At 43.7% G+C, this 20,720-nt stretch overlaps 2 protein-coding genes across 2 annotated transcripts in view; one reads left to right on the top strand and one right to left on the bottom strand.

Moving 5' to 3' along the window:
* Positions 1–511: 511 nt before the first annotated feature.
* Positions 512–16,563, bottom strand: Ncstn (nicastrin). Its single transcript, XM_076862392.1, has 17 exons — positions 16,400–16,563; positions 15,046–15,150; positions 10,806–10,929; positions 10,283–10,404; positions 9,720–9,865; positions 8,604–8,754; positions 8,175–8,284; positions 7,284–7,436; positions 6,582–6,686; positions 6,356–6,433; positions 5,168–5,340; positions 3,342–3,444; positions 3,128–3,223; positions 2,745–2,832; positions 2,341–2,495; positions 1,855–2,067; positions 512–1,314 (listed from the first exon to the last, which is right to left on the bottom strand). The coding sequence occupies exons 1-17, from the start codon at positions 16,482–16,484 to the stop codon at positions 1,192–1,194; spliced, it is 2,130 nt and encodes a 709-aa protein (XP_076718507.1). The 5' UTR covers positions 16,485–16,563; the 3' UTR covers positions 512–1,191.
* Positions 16,564–16,589: 26 nt separating this feature from the next.
* Positions 16,590–20,720, top strand: part of Copa (coat protein complex I subunit alpha) — a 46,448-nt gene continuing 42,317 nt past the window's right edge. Inside the window, exons 1-2 of the mRNA XM_076862391.1 lie at positions 16,590–16,750; positions 20,425–20,538. Coding sequence (XP_076718506.1) covers positions 16,711–16,750; positions 20,425–20,538 — 154 coding nt within the window. The 5' untranslated portion in view covers positions 16,590–16,710. The remainder of the gene's footprint in view (positions 16,751–20,424; positions 20,539–20,720) is intronic.

Genomic DNA, 20,720 nt, shown 5'->3' with positions numbered 1-20,720 from the left:
CCCATTCCCCTTTGGCTGACTCAGTCACCAGCCACAAACACTTATCTACTCCAGAATTTTGCCTCCATGAAGACTGTGTCTCCACAGAGCTGTGGTCCTCTTTCTGAAACATCCCAAACAACTTGTTTTAATCTACAAAAAACCCACCATCAGCTGTGCATGGTGGGGCACACCTATCATCCCAGCAACCTGGGAGCTAAGGCAGGAAGGAGGATCCCAATTTCAAGACCAGCCCCAGCAACTACTTAACAAGACCCTGTCTCAAAAGGGCTGGGGATATGGCTCAGTGGTAGGGCACTCCTGGGTTCATTCCCCAGTACCAAAAAACAAACAAACAAAACTGTCTATTACAAATTGAGAAGAAATTATGCTAACATTGTTCATACAAGAGGGTGCTCCAAGGCTTTCCTCCTTGGGTCTTCTGGAGACCAATGTGGTAGCATGCAGAGTCACTGACCTCCAGTTCAGGTGGTCTGGGAAGAATAACAGCTGACAGTTCATGTTGTGTAGGATTATCTATTTTAATGAAACTCACTATTTATATATTTACAAAAAAAAAAAAAAGAAAAAAACAAAAATAGATATTACAGCTTAATAAAAAGTACAGCTGAGCACTGTGGGCTGGAAGTGGGATACCCCCACCTGGCATCAAGCCCACCCTAACGTGCCATCTGAGGACCCAGGAAGGGCAGTTGGAAGGAGACAGCAGGCTCAGCCCAGAAAACCCCATCCTCCTCCTTGGGGTTCACTGTAGTTTGATCCTGATGTTCAACCTTTCACGTTCCCCTTCCTGGTCCAGAAGGTAGTCAGGAGCAGTAGTTGGGAGTTGGGGGTCAGGGCAAGAGAGGGAACCAGGGAGGTACAGGGAAGGCTGGGAAGGGAAGAGTCATCCTGAGGAAGGGTAAATTAAGAGTTGGTGACTCTGGAGTTAAACAGAAACAGGAAGGCTCTATTGTAATCCCAGAATCTTGCAGGGAAGGGAAGGAGGAGGTATTGGGGAAGGGGAAGATGAGGAGGGGAGGCCACTTGTTTATTTCTTCCTGTCTCTTCTGGACAGTCTATTCCTTTATGTTAATCCCAATCTGAGACAGGCCCAGAGAGGTTCCAGTGACAAACTAGTGGTTTGTTCCCAGTGGGACAAATGATGTAGGAAGTGAAATGCAGAGCTGGCAGGGTAAGCTGGAGTTCTCCTTAGTAAGACACAGATCCTGGCTCTCGGGGAACAATGAAAAGGACGTCAGCTTTGGCATTGATGCAGTAGGTGACGATGAGAGAGAAGAGGAGGATGCCGAATCCCACCATCAGGGTGATAAGCTGCAGGTGAGGGAAGGAGAAATGGTTTATCAGAACTCAGTGCAACTATGGAAAACTGGGAAGACAGGCCAGCTGAATTCTGGTGCTGGCATCAAGCACCTACTATGGAACAAGCATGGGCAACATCTTCCCAATCTGCACTTAACTTTCCTCATTTGAAGGAAGAAGTATCTTTGTTCTTGCTTCCATCTTGCATTACTTAGATTTTAAGTATCTGGAAGGCAGGACTCATGCCTTTGATTCTCTCCTGGTGCTTATATTAATGATTTACTAATGACACAGGCTCAATATGTTAGACTGACTCATCCCAGCTGTGCCAGATAAGGAACGCCAGGTGGGAGTGGGGGCTATGAGAGAACTTATGGGATACATGGGGCTTTCTCTAATGGTGAAGGAAGAACCGCCTCTCAATAGGACAGATTTACAATAGGTATTTGCCACAAATCTAAGGTAAATGGGAGATGGAAGGGGGTACAAGACAAGAGACAACAGAAAGAAGTCAAATAGATCTCTGCCATTTCCCTTCAGGTCCCATCTCACCTCAAGCTCTTTGCTGGCAATGAGGAATATACGGGCATGGATATCTTTCCAGCGGCTCTCAGTCCACGTGGAATATTCAGTGGAGCTCCACTGACTCAGTTCAAAGGCAGGAGACAAGGCCCTGGCCAGTCGAGCCGTGGAACGCACGCACCGGGGGAGCCGATCCGTCTCATTGGAATTCAAAGGGCCCTGAACCCATGAGTACTCATATAGCTGCACAGGAAGATGGGCCACAACACAGGGCTGGGTTGATCCTCCTACTCCCTCCCCATCAGCACCACTCCAATCCACTAACTGGCTGCAGTCCCTTTCCCTTTAAGTAGTCCAATTTTATCCAGGCTACTGCCTCTTCAACACTTAGGTTCACAGGGCTGTGTCCCTCCACCCCTCCATCCCAATCCCCTGGGTCCATCTGGGCTTAGGAGATCCTCCAACTTTCCCAAGGCAAGGAGTCCCGAGGCACCTCTGACACCCACCACCACTCACATCCTTGTTTTCATTTGGAACTTTACTTGGATCCTGGCACTGCTCTCGGGTGAGGCCGATCACCTTGCCAGTCAAATTTGCCAAGACATACTGCACAACGTAAGTGGTGTTGGTGGGGCTGGAGACGGCGATGTAATGTTGGAGAGGCCCATCGCCTGATTGCAGGCCAAAGGGAAGGGAGGATTTGATGGGTGGAAGATGGGGTGAGGGTAGACAGAAATAAGAAGAGCCCCCAGAAGCCAGAAAAGAAAGTTAAGAGAAAAGGATCCAACAAACAACAGGAGAAAGAAAGAAACAGGGGGGAAAGAAAAAGAGAAAAAAGGGTAAAGATTAAACCCAAATGATGCCTTTTTTTCTATACCTTTCCTCAGCTAAGGGTCCCTCTTCTCATATCAGATGCTTACCCAAGTAGGACCTGAGGTCCTGTCTGAGGATAGACTGGAACCATGAGTTGTTGGCTCTAACCAGGAACCCATACAGCAGGCGAGTGACCTAAGATTAGAACAGAGAAAAGTGGGGGAAAAAAAAAACCCCATGACTTGGAGCAAGCCCAGGGAAAGAATTAAAGACCAATCAGGAGCAGGAACCAGATGGGAGCTGGGAGACGTCGCAGGCCCGCAAGGTGACAGGTGAAACCCACCCAAGAGTTCTCTGGGGCATCATCCTTCCTGGCACCAACAGGCATGCTGAACTCTAAAACTTAGGAGGCTAGGCAAGGGACATAAGAAGAAGTGTGGCCTGCTGTGTAAACAGAGACAGAAAGAAGTGGGGGCCCATTTGCTCTCACCGTTTGGGGATCAGCCTGAATTGTGTTGCCGAAGTTGGTGCCCCCTGCAAGTTTGTACAGTGCACGTGCCAGCACTGTGGCCACATTCGCCAGGGCCTGCAGTGGGTGAGGGAAGTGGCTGAACGACTTACCTCTTCTACCCTCAAGTGGCAACATTTAAACATACTCATTTGCTGTGTTTCCCATGTTTCCACCCAACTTGGGTAATGGCTACCTTAGCAGTGTCTGTCACAAAGTTCAGGTCCTCTTCAGGGCTCTGCCAGTCAGGATAGCTCACATTGATGTTCTCAGCAGTGTCATAAATGCTCTGGTAGTAGCTGTCAGAAGAGCCAGCATAAGCCTTGGCTATATCAACCAGGGCCTTGCCCCTTTCCTATTTCCTAGTGAGGCATTCACTTTATCTTTCATTATTGAGGAAGGGAGAAAATTAGGATCCATGGTTAAAGAAGGCATGGAGAATGGGGAGGTAGGAGTGAAGGTGAGAGTGGTAAAATGCAACGACAAGGTAAAAAAGGTAAATAAACAGATCTTTTTTGGGGGGAGTGGGGTATCAGGGGCACTCGACTATTGAGCCACATCCCCAGCCCTATTTTTGTACTTTATTTAGAGACAGGGTCTCACTGAGTTGCTTAGTGCCTTGCTTTTGCTGAGGCTGGCTTTGAACTTGCAATCCTCCTGCCTCCACCTCCTGAGCCACTGGGATTACAGGTGTGCGCCCTGTTTAAACTGAGATCTTTAACCACAGGAGACTCTCCTAATATCATTTAGGCTAGAGACATAGGAGGATGGCTAAGAAGACTTCCAGATATTTCTGCCACACATCATCAGAGCAACTGTGTGATTTTCCAATAAACATTTCTATTGTCGGTGGCTGGAGTGGAGGGGGGATTAGCAGGTACAGGATCAGGTATAGCCCAGATATGTATAAACACATTAATATATAACATGGCAAAATAAATAATCACCATGATGGTCCTTGGGAAGCTCCAAGGAATTAGCTTTTAAAAGAGGGCGAGAGGGGGCTGAGGATGTGGCTCAAGCGGCAGCGCGCTCGCCTGGCATGCGTGCGGCCCAGGTTCAATCCTCAGCACCACATACAAACAAAGATGTTGTGTCCGCCGATAACTAAAGAATAAATATTTAAAAATTCTCTCTTTCTCTCTCCCTCTCCCTTTAAAAAAAAAAAAAAAGAGAGCGAGAAGAAGAGAGCTCCCAGCCTTTACCACTAATAAATCCCTGCTCTAGTCAAGCCAGCCACATAATCAAATCCAAATGATGAACCATACCTTACTCCAAATTGATGCCAAGGAAAGACATGAAGAAGATAGCTGACAACAGAACTGTCGCTCTCCTGATTAAATGTGAGAAGGGGCTACTTTGATAGCTCGTAGAACCTGGGCCAAAGTGTTTTTACTGAGAAACTCGTGTAGCCCCCAAAAGGCTGGTAAGTTAGCAATCAGCCTACGAGAAGTTTCCTGTTATCCCTGGCCTCATGCTAGGGGCAGTTTGAGGATACCCGTAACCAAGAAATAGGAAACAAACAGCATCTCACTTCTTATCTCTGGAGCCCCCTCAGCACAAGGAATCATGTGCACCTACCAATCTGGCATGGACATGTTCTATTTCATAGAGTACGAGTACTATTTGTGGTGCCCTTGGGCGGGCCCCACACCAGGATAGCTCTCTGTTCTCCCCACCAGAGGAACCCTCCCTCCCATCCTTTCCATGCTCTTGTTAGAGATGATGCCCTCTGCTGGCTGCCCTGGGGAACTCAGGCCCCAGGAGAACCTGGAGAATGAACCATAACAGGAGGATGACTGCTAGGAAAGGGCAAGGTTGAGGTTGTTTATCTCAGACAGACATCAAGTCAATGAGGGTGCTAGGTCTGATGTGAACAGGACACTGAGCAAAGAACACAAACTGCCTGGAGGTTTGGGAGCAGGTGTTATGGGGGGAGAGAGGAGATGGTGCCCTTTCTCCCAGACTACAGAAGAGACTCCTTTTCAGAAGGAAGAAGATATGGGATCAGGTGACTCTTACTGGTTATGAAAGGAATGAGAGTGGTCAGCCAGAACAACACCAGAGATGTTTCGAGCTCGAAGAAATCGCTGCAGAGAAGAGGGTGGCAGGGCTTGGGATTGATTCAGCCTTCTGAGGATGATGTCAGGGACGCCAGTACCACTCTCCTCCAGTGTGGTCAGGAGGTCCTCCACCTGAGGAGCAAGGATTACTGATTGAGGGGACGAAGGGATGGGAAGTGGGAGGTCCCTCTCAGGTCTGGGGCATTCTACATTTTGGGTTTCTTGTGTAGGGAGCTGCTTCATGCTCTCCTAGATCCACAGCCCTTAAACCTTTTGGAACTAAGGCTCTCTGACTTTCTTATAGTTCTTAACTTTTTTTTTTTTTTTAACAGTACTAGGGATGGAACACAGGAACATTCTACCTCTGACCCACATTCCAGCTCTTTCTTTTCTTTTCTTTTTGGAGACAGGGTCTCACTAAGTTGCTCGGGCTGGCCTTGAACTTCTCAGTCTCCAGTGATCATCCTGCTCAGCCTCCCAAGTCACTGTGATTACAGGTGTGTGCCACCATGCCTAGGCTCTGCCAACTTTTTCTTACAGTTAGGAAACTGGGGAAGAAAGAAAGTACCTATGTTTTCCCATATTTACAGGTAAACCTAGTGTCCTTAGGACTCTGCCTTATCCTCAGTGAATGTTTCACTTATTATTTGTTGTGCAGAACTGGAGGGGGCAAATTGTAAAAAAGTCTCCAAGTGCCACAGGAGGCCAGAGAAGGAATGATATCAAGCCTGGAGTGGTAGGAACAGGACTGCATGGTAAAAAGCAGGTTTAAAGCTGGACCTGCTAGAGAGAAGTGTCTAGAACAAGTACGGAGGAAAGTGGAGGACAATCTGGGTGGGAATGTGACAGAAGCAAGTGGCCTGGTCAACGGGATACACAAGGGGCAAGGAGAGAAGGGAGCTAGTGTTCTACTTGTCCTTAGTGGGCAGTGGTAGTTTGTTAGGCACCAAATGATCAGAGAACTACCCATTCCAAGAAGCCAACCAGATGTCACTGAGATTGCCATTTTTCCCAGCGAGCCGTACGAGCTGTGTTGTTCATCCTTTAGACACACCCAGGCTAACTCTTTTTCTTAATTTGATTCACAGGCACCAGGGTTAATGGGGACAGAGCAGAGACTGGGATGTGGGGTCCATATTTGGGTTACCTGGTTCCGCACAGACTCGTTTTTCTGAGACATGGGGTCTGTGTGCATCCAGAGCTCTGCTGAAGTCCTTAAGGCCACCTGGAAGAAGGATGAAGAAGCAACATTTACAGGCAGCCTCCAGTTTTGGCCCACGCCTGAGAGAAAGGAGTCAGAGGAAGGGGAGGGTAGTGTCTGTAGCAAGGACAAAAGAGGAGGAAGGACAGGAGTGAAAGAATGAGATGCACACCTGTCCCAGCTCCACGAATGAGTCAATGTTCTCTAAGTGCACAGGAAACTTGCCCTTCTCCATATCATAGACCATTCTCGAGCTACCAATATAGTCAAACGTTTCCTGAGGGTTGGAGATGGGTGGAAAAGGAAAGAAAAATTTAAAAGGGTTAGGGTAGCCTCGAGAAAAGCTAGAATGTCAAAGCTATAGGCAGGAAGGCTCCTCCATCTCCCAGCTATGACCGTCCCTCCCATGTGTGTATCAGAGGTCTTCTCAAGTCCAGAAGCGGGAAAACAGCCTTCCCAAGGTCTTTAAAAAACAACAACAACAAAAAAAAATTAGCTGTTAGGAGTCTGCTTCTTGACTCTACTTCTACTAACTCAGCCTCAGCTGCCATTCTCTTATGCCAAGGTCAGGCTGTGGTGCCAGAAGGGACCGGCAGGATGCCACAATGGGGTCCAGACAATAAGAGTAAAAGGAAGCCTCAAATAGATCCTATCAGTGGGAAACTAAAGGGGCTGGTAACACATCAAATTCAGGACACAGAGGCTTTCTAAAATAGAGATCCTCAAAGGAGAGACAAAAAGAAACATTCAAAAGCTCTGGGCTGATTAACAGAAGGGTCAAATGCTGAGGCTCTTCTCTCCAACTAATAGTCACTCCCATCTTTGCCATCTACCTCCTTCCCTGCCACGCCATCCCGGGGGAAAAAAGCCTTACCCCTTGGAAGAAGACAAACATGACATTGCGGGGCAAGATGGTCACATCCGGAGCCTTTTGCAAAGCTTCAGCTGCAGCCAGCTGAGTGACGAAGGAGGCAACAGCACTTTCAGCCCCTGGAGCCACATTCCAGAAAAAGGAACGGCTGTCCAGCTGAGTTCAGAAGAAGACACAGGGAGGTACACTTTTAAACTGGAAATGAGGACCAGACCCAATCCCTTTCCTGTCCAACCAAGAGAACATGCATGTGTTGTGCCAATGGACAGAACCCAGTAGTCCCTCGACCCACATCCCTCTCCATTTGAGATTTCCCAATGTAGCAACTCAGAAGTTGGAAAATGCCCAATAAAGGCTTGAAGACTGACCCCAGGGGAACTCTACCACTGAGCTACATCCTTAGCGCCCCCACCCCCGCTTTTTCTTAAATTTTTTTTAGTTTTAATTGGACACAGTACCTTTATTTATTTATTTTTAAAATATTGTTTTAGTTGTGGATGGTCCTTTATTTTATTTGCTTATTTATATGTGGTGCTGGGAATCAAACGCAGTACCTCACATGTACAAGGCAAGTGTTCTGCCACTGAGCTACAACTCCAGCCCCATAATACCTTTATTTTATTTATTTATAAGTGGTGCTGAGGATTAAACCCAGTGCCTCACACATGCTAGGTGAGCATTCTACTGCTGAGCCACAACCCCAGCCCTCTTCAACCCTTTTCATTATTTATTTTGAGATAAGGTCTTGCTGAATTTCTGTGGCTGGCCTCAAATTTGTGATTCTTCTGCCTTAGCCTCCCATGTTGCTGGAATTAGAGGTGTGCGTCACTACACCAGGCCCTGCCACTCTTTCTGTGCCAGCCCTGCTCGTGCTGATCAGAGGCCAACACTTACCCGGGTAGCAGCAACCACAACCCTGTCATCAGGATCTAAGGCCCCAGATGTATTTATAGGCTTAAGCATGCTCCAGACGTTGTAGTCAGACAGGGGGTCACAGACGATTTCTGAGCAAGACACAAACAACGTGAGATCAATTGGACTAAGGGAGATAGAAGCTATAAAGAAGATCTGCAAGACCTTTCTGACCAGAGCCCTGTGGACTCTGTGGATTATTATCTCTGCCTCCAACTATTCCAGGTTAGCTTCTTTGCTGACTTCTCCTTTAGGTACAAGCTGCCTAAAATGTTCAAATTGTTGCTGCTTCTCCTACTCAGCACTTGCTGCCTGTGCCTACTCCTCCCTGCCGTGGTCTTGCCAACATTCCCAGGGCAGGCCCTTGTTCCCCCACTTCAGTACACCCAACAGAACTTGGACCTGCTTTACCTGGGTTGATACTGAAGGTGCTCTGGATGAAGCTGCGCCGCATGCAAGTGGCAGTGCTGATGACAGCGTGCATGTGTGAGAAGAGCTGCATGGCACACAGTGGGAAGGTTGGTGCCGAGCCATTCTGACCCAGATTGTGATCCTGATAGCACTGGAAGGACAGATGGACCCAATTCAGCAGCTGTGGAATCCCTCCCTAACTTCTCAGCTTCATCCTTAAGTCACTCCCTTTTGGGAGACATCTGTCCCTGAGCTATAGGTGTCCTGGTACAACCATAGAATCTATAGGTAAAGAAAAAAAACTCCTTAATAGATGCAAAGTGACCCAGATTCAATGACCTCAATAGAGCAGATGAACTTATCCCATCCTAAGTGACCTGGCCCAATCTGGAGCTTCAGCCACTATTCTGTGTGTGGGGGTGTGTGTGCACGTGCCAGCGGGTACTGAGGTCTGAGTCTAGGGGCACTTTACCATTGAGCTATATCCCCAGCCCTTTTAATTCTGAGATAGCATCTTACTAAGTTGCTGAGGGTCTTACTAAATTGCAGAGTCTGGTCTTAAACTTGTGATCCTCCTGCCTCAGCCTCCTAAGTAGCTGGGATTACAGGCATACACTGCTGTGCCTGGCTATTCAGCTAGTTTGTTTTGTTTTGGTAACAGGGATTGAACCTAGGGGGTTAACCACTGAGCCACATCCCCTGCCCTTTTTATATTTTATTTAGAGATAGGGTCTCACTAAGTTGCTTAGGGCCTCACTAAATTGCTGAGACTGGCTTTAAACTCATGATCCTCCTGCCTCAGCCTCCCAAGTCACTGGGGTTACAAGTGTGAACCCAGCTCATCTGGTACTTAACTAGGGCCCCATATCATATTATTCTTTCAAATATTCTTTATATATATGTATTTTTTAGTCTAAAAGTTGTTAATGCTGTGATGTCAGAGAGGAGAGAAATAGAAGAGAAAAATATAAGGAAAATAAACTTCTTAGTTCTTGTTTGTAGCAACTGTTTTTCAAAGTGTATACCAATATTAAAATGAACCTCCATCTAAAGAGAAGAGCCTGAAAAATAATCCTCTTTCTCATTAGAATTGCTAGGAGCTGGTAGAGTCTTTACCTGCTTGATGACCTTGGTTTCATTTTCATCTTCAAGAAGAAAGATAGGAAAACTAAAGTCTTCATAAGCCAAGCCATTGCCCAGACTGTTCCATAGCACTTCTTTGCAATGGGCAAACTCTGACCCATAGGAGTTGGAGTAAATGCCTGAAGGGAGGAAGAGGGGTTGGGAGAAATGGGGGTTTAGAACCAGGTTAGGGAGGAGGGTTAGGACATCAGAGTTGAGATTAAGAGTTCAAAAAGAGGCAGCAACTCACAGAAACAACAAATCTATCACTGCCCACACTAAAATAGACACACTGGTATCAGGAGACCTTAGGCTGGCAGATGAGGGATCTAAGCATGTGACAAGAAAGGGTGATGGAAGGTAAGTGGAAGTAGGGAAAGGAGGAGAGGGAAGGGATGAGTGGCAAAGACAAAGAAACACTATTTTCCATTTGGGAGTCAGATGCTCATGATGCACACAGATGGAGACCAGATACCCTCTCCTGGTGCTGCCACAGACACTTGAGACTGAAGCAACAATGAGCCTTGGATGACAGTGGGCTCTCGTGAGGCTCTTACCAAACCCATCATTCGGGCACTGCACACTAGGAGAGAAGTCCGGAGTGGGACTGGGCTTGGCCAAGGTCACTGCCAGACCAGCAATTCGGCTGGTTCTCCCCTTCAGTTTCTCCATTATATCCCTGGAATAGAGAAGAAATGCCACGAGAGGAAAAAGGAAGGTAGCAGACATTCTAGTACCCTAGTCCTTGGGATGGAAATGAATGGAGAACAAAGGAATCAAAACCCTTAACCGCTTCTTCCCTTTTTGGCCTTGAATTTCTCAGTCTAGACTATGGCCCAATCTGACTTTCGGGACTAATCTCACCTACCTTGGGCAATTCTCTCTCTCTGAAATCCTTACCCACTAGAGTGCTATTTTAAGGTCACCAGGATGATTCCCTTTGCTAGTACCTCTTCCCTTCTGAAAACCAACTCTGCCCCTTCCCCAACCAGGTCAGAGAAACCTCACAAATATGAGGACATTTACTGTTCTTTTTCTTTCTCTGGATCTATTTTCCCAGTAGTCATATCCAGTTCTTACCTGGTAAAGAGCTTGCCCTCTAGCAGAACCATGTAAGGGGGGTTAGGGCCATCTGTCAACACCCACTGCAGGTCCTCTTCTTTCTCTACTACATGGATAACCCCTGTGTCTCCACTAATTGAAGCTGCCAGGAGAGAATGGATCGAATTAAAATTCACACATTTGACCATTCCGACTTTACCTTACTGATTTTGCAGACCTTTTAACCCTAAAGATATTAAAAACATGTTTAAGTGAATATAGCCACTTCTGGACTTCAATTGAAGAAGTAAATTGCTCCAGGTTCATCTGAAGGAAGGAATGGAAGACAAAAAAGCCCAAAAGGCCTCACTAGCAGTCTTACTTATTAAACAGAAAGACTCTGTGATCATTTTTTGCCTAATTCCAACAACTTCACTTAGCCATATACATAAGATTCTGGAACAGCAGACATTCAAGTTTTTAAATGTGTCTCCAGAAAATGCCAGATTCTAGATCAGTAGCTCAGACTTCTGGTTTTGAAGGATTTTTTTCCCCCATTTGTACTGGGGACTGATCCCATGGTGTTTTACCACTGAGCTACATCCTTGGTCTTAATTTTATTTTTAGACAGGGTCTCGATAATTGCTGAGGGTCTTGCTAAATTGCTGAGGCTGGCCTTGAACTTACGATTCTCCTCCCTCAACCTTCCAATTTGCTGACATTACAGGAGTGAACCACCATGTCTGGCTTTTTCTCTTTCCTGGTGGTGCTGAGAATCAAACTCAGGCCTCATGCATAGTACACAAGCATTCTATCACTGAGCTATACCCGCCAGTCCAGATCTCTAGCTCTGAATCTTTCTTTGTGAAAATGTGTAGATTTTGGCTGCAGTAGCCTTCCTGGATCACCATTTCCTTGCTACTATTTTGGAGATAACTTTTACTTGCTCCCGGCCAGTTTTAAGCGAGGTTTTGTTTCTGGGTAGTGATTATTGAACCCAAGGGTGCTTGAACTCACTTCCCCACTGTTAGAGACAGGGTCTCACTGAGTTGCTTAGGGACTCCCTAAGTTGCTGAGGCTGGCTTTGAACTTTTGATCCTCCTGCCTCAGCCTCCCAAGCTGCTGGGATTATATTAGGTGAGATTAATTAAGAACTCTGAGGTCTCTAGAATAGAACTTCTCAATTAATAGGTCTTGAATGGATTAGAAATGTGCCGATATTGAGCTAAGTGTAGTGATGCGTGCTTGTAATCTCAGCAGGTTCAAACCCTGGTATCAAAAAAAATTTTTTTTTTTAAATGTGCCGATATTGATTGGCTTCCATCCTGGGAATCCAGGGTTTCCAAAGTCAACTATAGCCAAAACCTAACTGTTTACTCCAGGATGTTCTACACATATAGACAAACGAGGCCACACCAATAACATTTCCGTGCATCTCATGATGTGACAAACATTGTGAAGCACTGCTCCAGAGGAAGGATGGTCCACAGTTCAGAATGTAGAATTATGGAATTCTTCATAATTCAAGGCACTTGGAAATACCCCTCAAATCTCTAGGGATCCATGTAGAGACATCCTAGGGTCTGTCAGTCTTCTCCCCCACTGAAGTTGGATGTGTTATTCATAAATTATTTGCAGTAGTTCTTAGCTCATTTTGGAAGTTCTGTTTTTTCTTTTTTGTTTTGGCAGTGCTAGGGACTGATCCCAGGGCCTCATGCATGCTGAGTAAGCACACAGTCTACCAATGAGCAATATAACTCAATTCCTGGGATTTTAAAAAATACTGATGCTTAGCTCAGATCTTCTAAATTAAAATTGCTAATGGTAAGGCTCAGATACATGTATTTTTCAAAACATAACACATGTAGTTCTTTATTATTCACAGCCCAGCATGAGAACTATGCTTCCAGACAAAGGTACAAAAATACTTACTAGCACTTGATAGGAGACAAAAACCATAAGCACTTCCCCAATGCTACCAAAGAAGGGTTTTTCTCCCATGAGATCTGACAAAATCTAAACATGAAGGCAGAGTCACCAGAATTCAACTATGGCTTATATATAATAAATATGTAACAAGTTCATGTTAATGGTGATAATAGTAAAATAGGGAGAAATATAAGAGTTTGGAACCACTTCAATTAGTATTCAGATACCAATGGAAGTTCTAAGTAAAACAAAACTAAAATCAAAACAAATAAACAAAAATAGTTCTTGCCATAGCACTTAAAACACGGGAGAAGGAAAAGCTGGTATAAATTTAAAAATATGTAACTTCAGATCCAGGGAGGACAGGAAGGAGAAGAGCCATAATACTGGACTAAAGAAACCTAGAGTCTAATCTGGGCTCCAGCTATGTAGTCTTAAGTAACTTGCTTACTCTCTCTGGACCTTCAGCAAGGAACAACTTTTCTACCCCTACTCATCTCACAAAGTGGGGATAGAGGAGGGGAGGGAAGGAAAGAAACTTACACATAGCTTCCTTTGAGTGCTTTAAGGATCCAATAGAAGCAGGTCATAATAACCAGAAAATCAAATCTGGATCTCACTTTTTCTCCTTAGTTTTATTATGCTAGCAAAGCTAATTAAAGAAGGAATAGTCTGCTAAGAATGCACAGACACTGTGAAATAAGACTCAGAAATAACCAGGTTGAAAAGGAAACAAGATCTTAATGAGGAAGTGGCCAGAGTCCAGCCTCTCCCTTTGTTTCGGTGTCGGTGTCAGTCCTGGTCCTTACCTTTGCCTCTAGAGGCTAGGCTATGCTTCCCACAGAGCTGCTTGAAGAACATGCAGAACGACTCACTTCCAAAGGAGATTTCTTAGCATCCAACTCCAGGACAATGAGGTCCTGGCCCTTTGCACTTACAATGGAGGTTCTAGCAAGTTCATCAGTCTGATCCAAGCCCATTATGAACCTGACTGTCTTTCATCCACAAACTCAGTTTAGAAACTAGATCCAACAAAAACTTTATTTGGGACTCTTTGGAACCAATCAACCCATTCTCAGAATTTCCTGTAGCAGGGTCATGGTACAATCAACTGTGTTTAAGTTTAGCTCAGGGAAGGCCAGGTAGAAAAATATAACTGCCTCCCTGAACAAGTCCCTTTCTTCCTAGTACTGTTTCCTTTTACCAAATTGGAAGGTTTCAGGCAATCACACTGTTGAGAACATGCTATTTATTAAGCATCATCAATAAGCATCTACAAGACTGCTTGACTTTCAGTTTTGTGCAAGACAGAAATAAACTGAAATTCAGAGGTAAGCAATTTGATGTTGAAGAAACAAAGATCAGACCATAAGCTTCTTGCCAACCTGCTAAACTCTATTGTTTTTAAAAAATTTTTTAGTTGTAGATGGACACAATACCCATATTTATTTTTTTTCCTATGGTACTGAGAATTGAACCCAGTGCATCACACGTGCTGGGAGGTACTCCACCACTGAGCCACAACACAGCCCCTGCAAAATTACATTCCAACAAAGCTACTGAAAGACCAAAATCTATAGTGGCTCAAGCAGCAGATAAAGGGATTCAGCCTTTGGAACATAACTTTGTTTCCTTGTGATTTTTACAGCTTTTAGAACTATGGTGTCATAATTTAGAACACATTTACAAAGAAGAAAGATAAATCTGAAGGCTAGGGCTGGGAATGTAGCTCAGTGGTAGAACACTTGCCTAGCACACATGAGGTGCTGGGTTTAATTCCAGAAACACCAACAACAAAAAATCCAAATGCTTCACTAATTCCACTTACAACTATTTGGCATTTTCAGTGCTTTCTCTCCAGTTAGTTCACTGAATTTCAGAAGCCCATTTTGGTTTCAAAATGATCATTCAGAGTATGAACGCCATACAATATGAAATTTCTTTCTCCTTAGAAAACAGTACAATGCACCATGTGTGGGGGCACATGTCTATAATGCCAATAACTCAGGAGGCTGAGACAGGAGGACTGTAAATCTGAGGCAACTTAGCAAGATTATTATAATTATTCAATTTCTCTAAATCTCAGTTTTATCATTTGTAAAATGGCAATAACAGGGTTTGTGGAGGTTAAATGAGACACATGTGTAAAATGCTTGGCATGTAGCACTTACTGAATTTTAGCTCTTATTAACCATCTTCTCTGGTTTGACAGATGGCTCTCTATCACCTTCTACTCTCATAATCTAATCCGAGTACCAAGACTCTTAAGCATGACATGGATCTTTCTTAGTATCCAGGGCACAAACTGGAATATCAGTGACCACAAACACAAATCCCAGTCTCAACTCACATTGGCAGCCAATCTGATGAGTGGCATTGAGCAGACGGACACAGGGAGCTGTCTTATTTAAGGGGATGTAGATCTTCCTTTCCACTGAATTTCCCTTGCATAAACCTGATCAAAAGATAAAAAGATTTTTAAAAAGTGTTAGAAGAAATCAAGAGACACTAGAACTACACTCTATCATGTCATTAGCTTGATTTGTGATTTGGATAAATCATTCAATATCATACTTTCAAAAAATGGGACTAATGCCCATTCTTTTCAATACTTAGGAACATTGATGGAACAGATAAATGCTCAGTCAAGTACCTGCTGTATACCTTAGAAGGTTATTACGAACTTTGTAAAGAAAAATTGACAGTAAAGGCTAAAGGAATTTGATCTGTCAAAGGAAAGGTGTTTGACATTAGACGTGTCAGCTTCTGGTTTCATGGGTGACTTCTTTTCTGCTTTTCTATACTGTATTTATATTACTAACTAGTGAATAAAAGAGTGCTGGTCTAAGAATGCAAATTATGAACAACTAGAAAACAAAAACTCCTTTCTGAGATTTTTCCCAGGAGTCTGAACAAAACTGGGAGAAATCTTATGCTACACACCTGTTCAGTTAATCTAACACCAGTAGGTCATTTGTGTGTTCCTACAGTGTGGGGCAGCTACAGTTTCTTCTTTCGGAATCTTTAAATCTACGTGAATTTCTGCAAAGGCACAATCATGATTTTTCACAGGCAGGTCTATATTTGGGGGCTCAACCAAGTTGAAAGTCATATTCCAGAAAATAAATGCATGTAGGTTAACATTTATGCAAATTATAAAACATAAATGTCCTTAAATCATTACTTCACGGTCCTAACAGTTAAGAGTATCCATTACCTTCCTTGGTTTCTCTTTACTGATGAGAAGAAACTGAGGCAAGACACGGGGACACAAGTTTATGGTGGAATCCACAGAGGAAGAAATGAGAGCTCTACCTTTTAAGTGCCTTACAATACCCAAGAAGAAGGCTCTTTTGGTCTCACAAAGTCTAAAGGCTGGGAAGGAAACTGAACTTTCAAACCTGTCCCTTTGGCTGGAGCTATGGGGGAAATAAGGCATCGAGACGAAGTGAGAGACAAGTAGACTGAAAACCCAGGAAGAGGCCTGGAAAAGGGAATGAAGCGACACAACGTGCCTCAAGGGACAGGGATGAAGGTCCTAGTAAAGGGGGAACTTCTGTTGCGGGAACGAAAGAGAAAGAGGATTTACAGAGTGGGGGGACAGAGGGGCAGCCGGGACCAAAAGGGAAACCCCGGCACTTGTGGTTGGGCGGAACCGGAGGGTTACCCTTAGAAAGCCAAGTTCACGAGCGGGGAAACCTCACCTGGCAGTAGGACGGAGAAAGACAGAAGGCGAAAAAGAGTCAGGCTTCCCAGGTCAACCCCAGAGTGGCCCCCAGCCGTGGCCATCTTGTTTATCAGCTGAGCGGAAGCCTCGGCGTCCCTTCAATCGAGTAGCGGCTTGTCTAGGCAGCCACTGGCACCGTCTCTGTGGTCCGGAGTTCTAGAGACCGGAAGTTCGTGTCTTGTGGGGCTTCCGGGAGCTGAGGAGGAGGGAGCTGACGTGGAGCCGTCCGAAGGGCAGCAGGGAGTGGAGGGTCCCAGTAATCAGGCGTAGTGGCCGGAGGCCTGAAGGATGCTAACTAAATTCGAGACCAAGAGCGCGCGGGTCAAAGGTAGTAGAAAAGTAAAGGGGGAACAAAGAGGCGGGATGTCGGGGGCGGCGCCGCCACGGGAAAAAGAGAAAATGGGTGGACTTGCAGGCCGAATTAGGCCTACCGGGCGAACCCCGGGGAGGACCGGAGAAGTTGGTTCTGGCGGGTGGCTTTGCAGTCTTCTCTACTTTGTGCGTTCCGGGGCTCTGATTTACCTATGAATGGTTCCCTCACCGCAGCGGATTCCTTATTACCCACTCTCTATTTCTCTTCCCTTTTTGGGGGCTGTGCTCCCTACTTGCTCTGCTCCCAAGGCTCTGTGACCCGATGTCTCTTTGATGACCGAATTATACAGGGAGGCCCAGGGAACTGACCTCTGTCACAGTAGCTTTTTCGAAGATGAGTACTGGGTTACTTCACGTCGGAGGCTTGTCTGAACCCTCTCAACATCTTGTACTTCCACTGAACTTCATTGCCCAGTTGGAAATAGGGCATTAAGGCCCGTAAGCCCCAATAAAGTCTGCGATTAATAGGGTTGCTAGATAAAAGTCATTAGATTGGGATTTCAGATAAATTGCCCCCAAAAAATCTCTTTGGAGAGCAAATGGTTGAGATCACAGTTGTGTCTTAGACTGTCAAAATGAGAAAAGCAGAGAGTAAGGTCTAATGAGAACTGGGAATGTATATCTGGAATATTTAGAAAGATGCAGCATAGCAGAGTGGTTAGGAACTTGTTCTTTGGAGTCAAGTGGGCTTACTTTGAAATAGTGAAACATCCACTAACAAGCCATATGACCTTAGGCCACTTATTTAACACCTCTAATCCCTTGTTTTCTCATCTTTAAAACGAGGGTAATTAATATTCTCTTCTAGAGAAAACTAAAATGAGAAGAATATGGAAATTTTTTTATTGTAGTGCCTGGCTACACTCAGAGGCTAAAAAAAGATAATTAATATGAGAATATATTTTGACCAGTTTCTGGGTTTCATGAGAATCTTGATCTTGAAGGGTACTATTAAGAATTTCTAGGGAGCTGGGGATATGGCTCAAGTAGTAGCGTGCTTGCCTGGACTGCATGGGTTCGACCCTCAGCACCACTAAAAATAAAATAAAGATATTGTGTCCACCTAAAGCTAATAAATAAGTAAATAAATAAGAATTTCTAGGCTGGGCACAGGTGACTTGGAAGGCTGAGGCAGAAGGATCATAAGTTGGAGGTCAGCCTCAACAACTTAGCAAGTCCCTTTCTCTTTTTTTTTTTTTTTTTAAGTTCTCGGCGGACACAACATCTTTGTTGGTATGTGGTGCTGAGGATCGAACCTGGGTCGCATGCATGCCAGGCGAGCGTGCTACCGCTTGAGCCACATCCCCAGCCCCGCAAGTCCCTTTCTCAAAAAGGGCTGGGGATGGAGCTCAATGGTAAAGTGCCTTTGGGTTCAATCCTGAGTATTAAAAAACAAACAAACAAACAAATAAAGGAAAAACAAAAAAGGATTTTTGAGACCACCTGAGGCAGGAGGATCACAAATTGCAGGCCAGTCTGGAAAACTTGATGAAACTGTCTCAAAATAAATAATAAGTAATAATAAAGAGCAAAAAAAAAAAAAATGTATCTCAGTGTTGGAGCAACCTCAGGTTTAGTCCCTACTGCTCTCCTGTCCCCAATGAGTGAATTCTGGGGTCTGAATGGTTGAAATGGGTCTTTATTGTCTTTTAAAAAACTCTTAATTTCTTGTTAGGCAGTAAAAATGACAAAAGATGTCAAAGAATTTGAGGGTTCATACCCATTTAGAATGTTACCATATATCATAAAGACAAAATAATGAACAATCTACTCTAAAAATAGATGATTTTGAAGAAGAAATACAAAAATATTCCATAATTAATGAAAATAGCTTGACCTCATTTAGTAATTAAAGAAATGCAAAAAAAAACCAATGAAAAAGTGAGATAATATTTAGGAATGTACCTTAGATTTGTAAAACTACAAAAAATTGATAATATCCTGTGTTAGCCAACATGTGCAAAATGGGTGCCTTTGTATTCTTGATGAGACTATACATTAATAGTGTCTTTGTAATTAAACAGTGTCTACCAAAATGTCAGATGCACATGCTCTCTTCCTGAGCCATCCCAGTTTCAGGTCTTAAGCCTAAAGTAGTACTAATGCAAATAGCCTAGATTATGTGTAGAAGTATTTTTTTTTTTTAAATTTTTTGTGGTTGTATAAATATAATACCTTTATTTTATTTGTTTATTTATATGTGGTGCTGAGAATTAAACCCAGTACCTAACACGTGCTAGGCAAGTGCTCTGCCACTGAGCTACACCATAGCCCTAGAAGTATTTTTAATAAGCCCTTCTGAGAGCCAAAAATTGGGGGAAATTTTTTTTTTGGTAATACAGGGAGATTGAGTTAAGGGCTTTAAGGGCCACATGCTAGATAACCACTCTACCACTGAACTACATTCCCACCCCTTTTTTAATTTTTATTTTGAGACAGGGTCTTGCCAAGTTGCCAAAGCTGGCCTCATACTTGTGATCCTCCTGCCTCAGCCTCCCCATAGTTGTGGGGGCACATTTTAAATATCTTCTCAGAATAATTTAAAAATGTGGTTTATATGTACTTAAATGTAAATAGATCTGTATCATATATTTAAGTGAGAAGAAACTTGCAAAACACTAATATAATATGATCCTTGTTTTCATAAAATAATAAAGCTTATGTTTATACATAACTACATTAAAAATCTGAAAGGATGTACTCAAAACTGTTAACACTTGTGACCTCTGAGGACTTCCATTTATAGTCAAAATGGAATTGCAAAGACCAGATTTATCTTTGTACTTAAATATGTACAACTGAACAAAATGTATGAAACAGAGGTTTTTAGATTCTGTACAACAGGCAATGCAAGAAAGTGGTTCTTGAGAGAAGGGAAGTAATCAAGGTGAATTCTGGATTGTTTCAGTTTATGCCTAGAGTTTCCAGGCTGCAGAGAAAGGAGGAGGAAGAACACTGTGAAACTCTCTGAGGAGACAGTTTAAAATATGAGGAAGCAAATATGGCTAAAATTTGCTGGGCAGAATATTAAGATGGAGCTGCACAGAGAGAACACAAGAGATCTGCAAGTGGTTTCCTTAGGCCTTTTTCTGAGTACTGATCTGCACTTGATCAATGAGAGAACTGTCCAAAACTTAAATGAGACAACGATCCAAAACTTAGAAAAGAACCGTTGAAATGAAGGTAGAGCAACCCCTGGAGCTCACACAGGGCTGGGAATAGTTTGTGTTCCTTCGAGCCAGAATGCAAAGGCTTCCTGATATTAGAGTATTTATTATATAGAGACATCAAATGGGTATTACCTTAATGTGTTTCCAAATTAGAGCCTAGATTAAAGACTGCTATGGACTTACTGTAATGAAACTTAAAGTCAAATCTCAAAGCAATTGAATACTCCAAGTAACTTAACAGAATCCTAGAAAAAAGTTGCCCAACAATATTTAAAGGAATATAACAAAAGTCCAGCACCTGACAACATAAGATTTGAAGCCTTTGTCATCCAGTATGTCATCAAGGATGTGGAATTAATGAATGAACCTATGATTAATTTAACTGTTCCTTTTTCTTATCAGAATTGTCAGGAAATGGCAATGTGGGCCTTACTTAGCTCGTTCCATTATTTCCCCACAGGCCTCAGTTTTCATCCCAAAAGACCCTGGATCCTGACCAGTTTGCACAATGGGGTCATTCAGTTATGGGACTATCGGATGTGTACCCTTATTGACAAGTTTGATGAGCATGATGGTAAGTCAGTTTCTAGAGGGAAATTAAAAAGATAAGGTATTTATTGCCTCCTGGAGTAGTTTGTTTATTTATTTACTTTTTTCTAAATTTATATATGACAGCGGAATGCATTACAATTCTTATTAGACATATAGAGCACAACATTTCATATCTCTGGTTGTATATAAAATATATTCACACCA

The sequence above is a fragment of the Callospermophilus lateralis genome, chromosome 7 (assembly GCF_048772815.1).
Source record: "Callospermophilus lateralis isolate mCalLat2 chromosome 7, mCalLat2.hap1, whole genome shotgun sequence".
Taxonomy (NCBI): Eukaryota; Metazoa; Chordata; class Mammalia; order Rodentia; family Sciuridae; genus Callospermophilus; species Callospermophilus lateralis.
Note: the sequence above shows the minus strand (reverse complement) of the source record. Positions and strands in the feature narration are given on the sequence as shown.

What these genes read in the sequence shown, in the direction of transcription:
- Ncstn (XM_076862392.1), bottom strand. Translation starts at nt 16,484, where the DNA reads ATGGCCACGGCTGGGGGCCACTCTGGGGTTGACCTGGGAAGCCTGACT. An exon ending in ACGAGTCTGTGCGGAACCAG is followed by an intron (nt 5,341 to 6,355) that starts GTAACCCAAATA and finishes CTTGCTCCTCAG; the next exon opens with GTGGAGGACCTCCTGACCAC. An exon ending in TTCCAAATGAAAACAAGGAT is followed by an intron (nt 2,068 to 2,340) that starts GTGAGTGGTGGT and finishes CTTCCTGTGCAG; the next exon opens with CTATATGAGTACTCATGGGT.